The sequence below is a fragment of the Nicrophorus vespilloides genome, unplaced genomic scaffold (genome assembly GCF_001412225.1).
Source record: "Nicrophorus vespilloides isolate i.1.1-1 unplaced genomic scaffold, Nicve_v1.0, whole genome shotgun sequence".
Taxonomy (NCBI): domain Eukaryota; kingdom Metazoa; phylum Arthropoda; class Insecta; order Coleoptera; family Silphidae; genus Nicrophorus; species Nicrophorus vespilloides.
In genome coordinates, this window is record NW_017099658.1 from 308 (window position 1) to 2,014 (window position 1,707).

The 1,707-nt window shown below is 27.1% G+C and overlaps 1 protein-coding gene across 1 annotated transcript; it reads right to left on the minus strand.

Annotated features, from left to right (window-relative positions):
• Nucleotides 1-1,099: 1,099 nt before the first annotated feature.
• LOC108565074 (DNA polymerase epsilon subunit 4) lies at nucleotides 1,100-1,707 on the minus strand. Its single transcript, XM_017924349.1, has 3 exons — nucleotides 1,561-1,707; nucleotides 1,355-1,500; nucleotides 1,100-1,293 (listed from the first exon to the last, which is right to left on the minus strand). Exons 1-3 carry the CDS (start codon nucleotides 1,607-1,609, stop codon nucleotides 1,150-1,152), a joined length of 339 nt encoding a protein of 112 aa, XP_017779838.1. The 5' UTR covers nucleotides 1,610-1,707; the 3' UTR covers nucleotides 1,100-1,149.

The following is a 1,707-nucleotide window of genomic DNA, read 5'->3' on the forward strand; positions in this document are numbered from 1 at the left end:
CTGTATCAAAAACAAACAGTTGGGACCAGGATTGATTATGATTTGATCTTGAGACCTTCTTTTAAGGACACGTTACATATTTCGACACAATTAGTTTTACGAAGACCGCTAATAAAAACCACAGCCATTGAAACATCAACTTACTAATCAGTAAATTGTTATTCACTCTGTATAGTATGACTCATTACTATTTTCATCATTTGATATCTCTTCCGATAAGCAAGAAAGTAAATACCATATACATATAGTAAATTTTATTATTCATGAAAAATATTTGATTATAAACAAATGCGTTTCTCAGAGCCGGATAAGAAATAACAGCTTGCACTGGGAAAATAATTTCACTGGTAAAAATGGCTTTTGGCTTCCTATACTTTTTTTTACTTTTGTTCAAATGAAAATAAAACATTATTGTTTGATGTATTTTGTTCAATAAATATTCAGTCCAGTTTATTTTTCTTTATATTCTTTTGGTTTTTCACTTTTTTTTTTGCAAGTTGTTGCTCTCGGCTCAAAGAGAATAAATCAATAAGTTTCCTTGATGGACAAGAATTCAAGATATATTTTTTTACATCAACCATATAACATGCTTATCCAATCGTCACACAATATTTCATCATTTTTGCAATAATCATATGAACGTCAACATAATACGTTAAATTTTACGAAATTCACCAACAAAAACGTAAAAATTAAAGCAAAATATTTTACCTCTATATTTTTGTTTGGAATCATTATAAATTTTGTATAACAAAAGTAAAATCATTTTAATGTTGTATTTAAATATAATAATTTTTTATTTTATTTCAATATAACTTACGCAAATGAATGATTAACTAAAAATTATAAATCAAAGAAAATACATAGAAAACTATGAATTAAATTATATAATTGACTAAAATTTGTTTCATTACATAAAAAAATGATATAGAAATTTTGGATATTGGACAAAGAAATTATCTCCATATTTAATAAATAATATTTCTTAATTCTTGAAAATTTTACTCAACCAACTATACTTGATTTTTTTAATGAACTTTGAAATAAAATGGAAACATTTTTAAAATTAAATATTACTTTAATATATAAAATTATAGCTTACAAAATACTTTGTAGCAGAGAAACAAAAACAACATAACTTTATCACTCTTATGAATCTAGCATGCCATCTAAGAAACACAAGTTAGCTGCTGTTTCTACAACCTTCTCAAGATCCCTTTTCATCACTGTCTTCCTCTTTGACTGATTGGTAACATTTACAGTTTCTTTGGCAAGCAACTCTATAAACAATTCCTGAAAGCACATATTTTCTTCTATAACCACTGGACTAAATATTATGCATTTGATTAATTACAGAGGCTTTGGTGACTAGGAAGATTGCATCCTGACTAATCAGCTGGCAATCTGGATCTGATTTCATAATACTTTTTACCCGAGCAAGTGGTAATTTCAAAAGCTTCGATCTGCTGCTCTTATCTGGGGATGCATTTTCACTTGGTTCTAGAAATATATACATATATATATGACAATAAAATTGAAATAAATTACTTTAAAATATACCTTCTTCTTGACTAGTCTCAGGCTGATCAACAACTTCACTATCTTCCATGTTATTGATATTGATACTAAAAATGTTTTGTGTTTACTAATAGTTTCTGATGAAATTCGTGATTTCACTTTTAGGTTATATCACTGTATTTCCCGCGC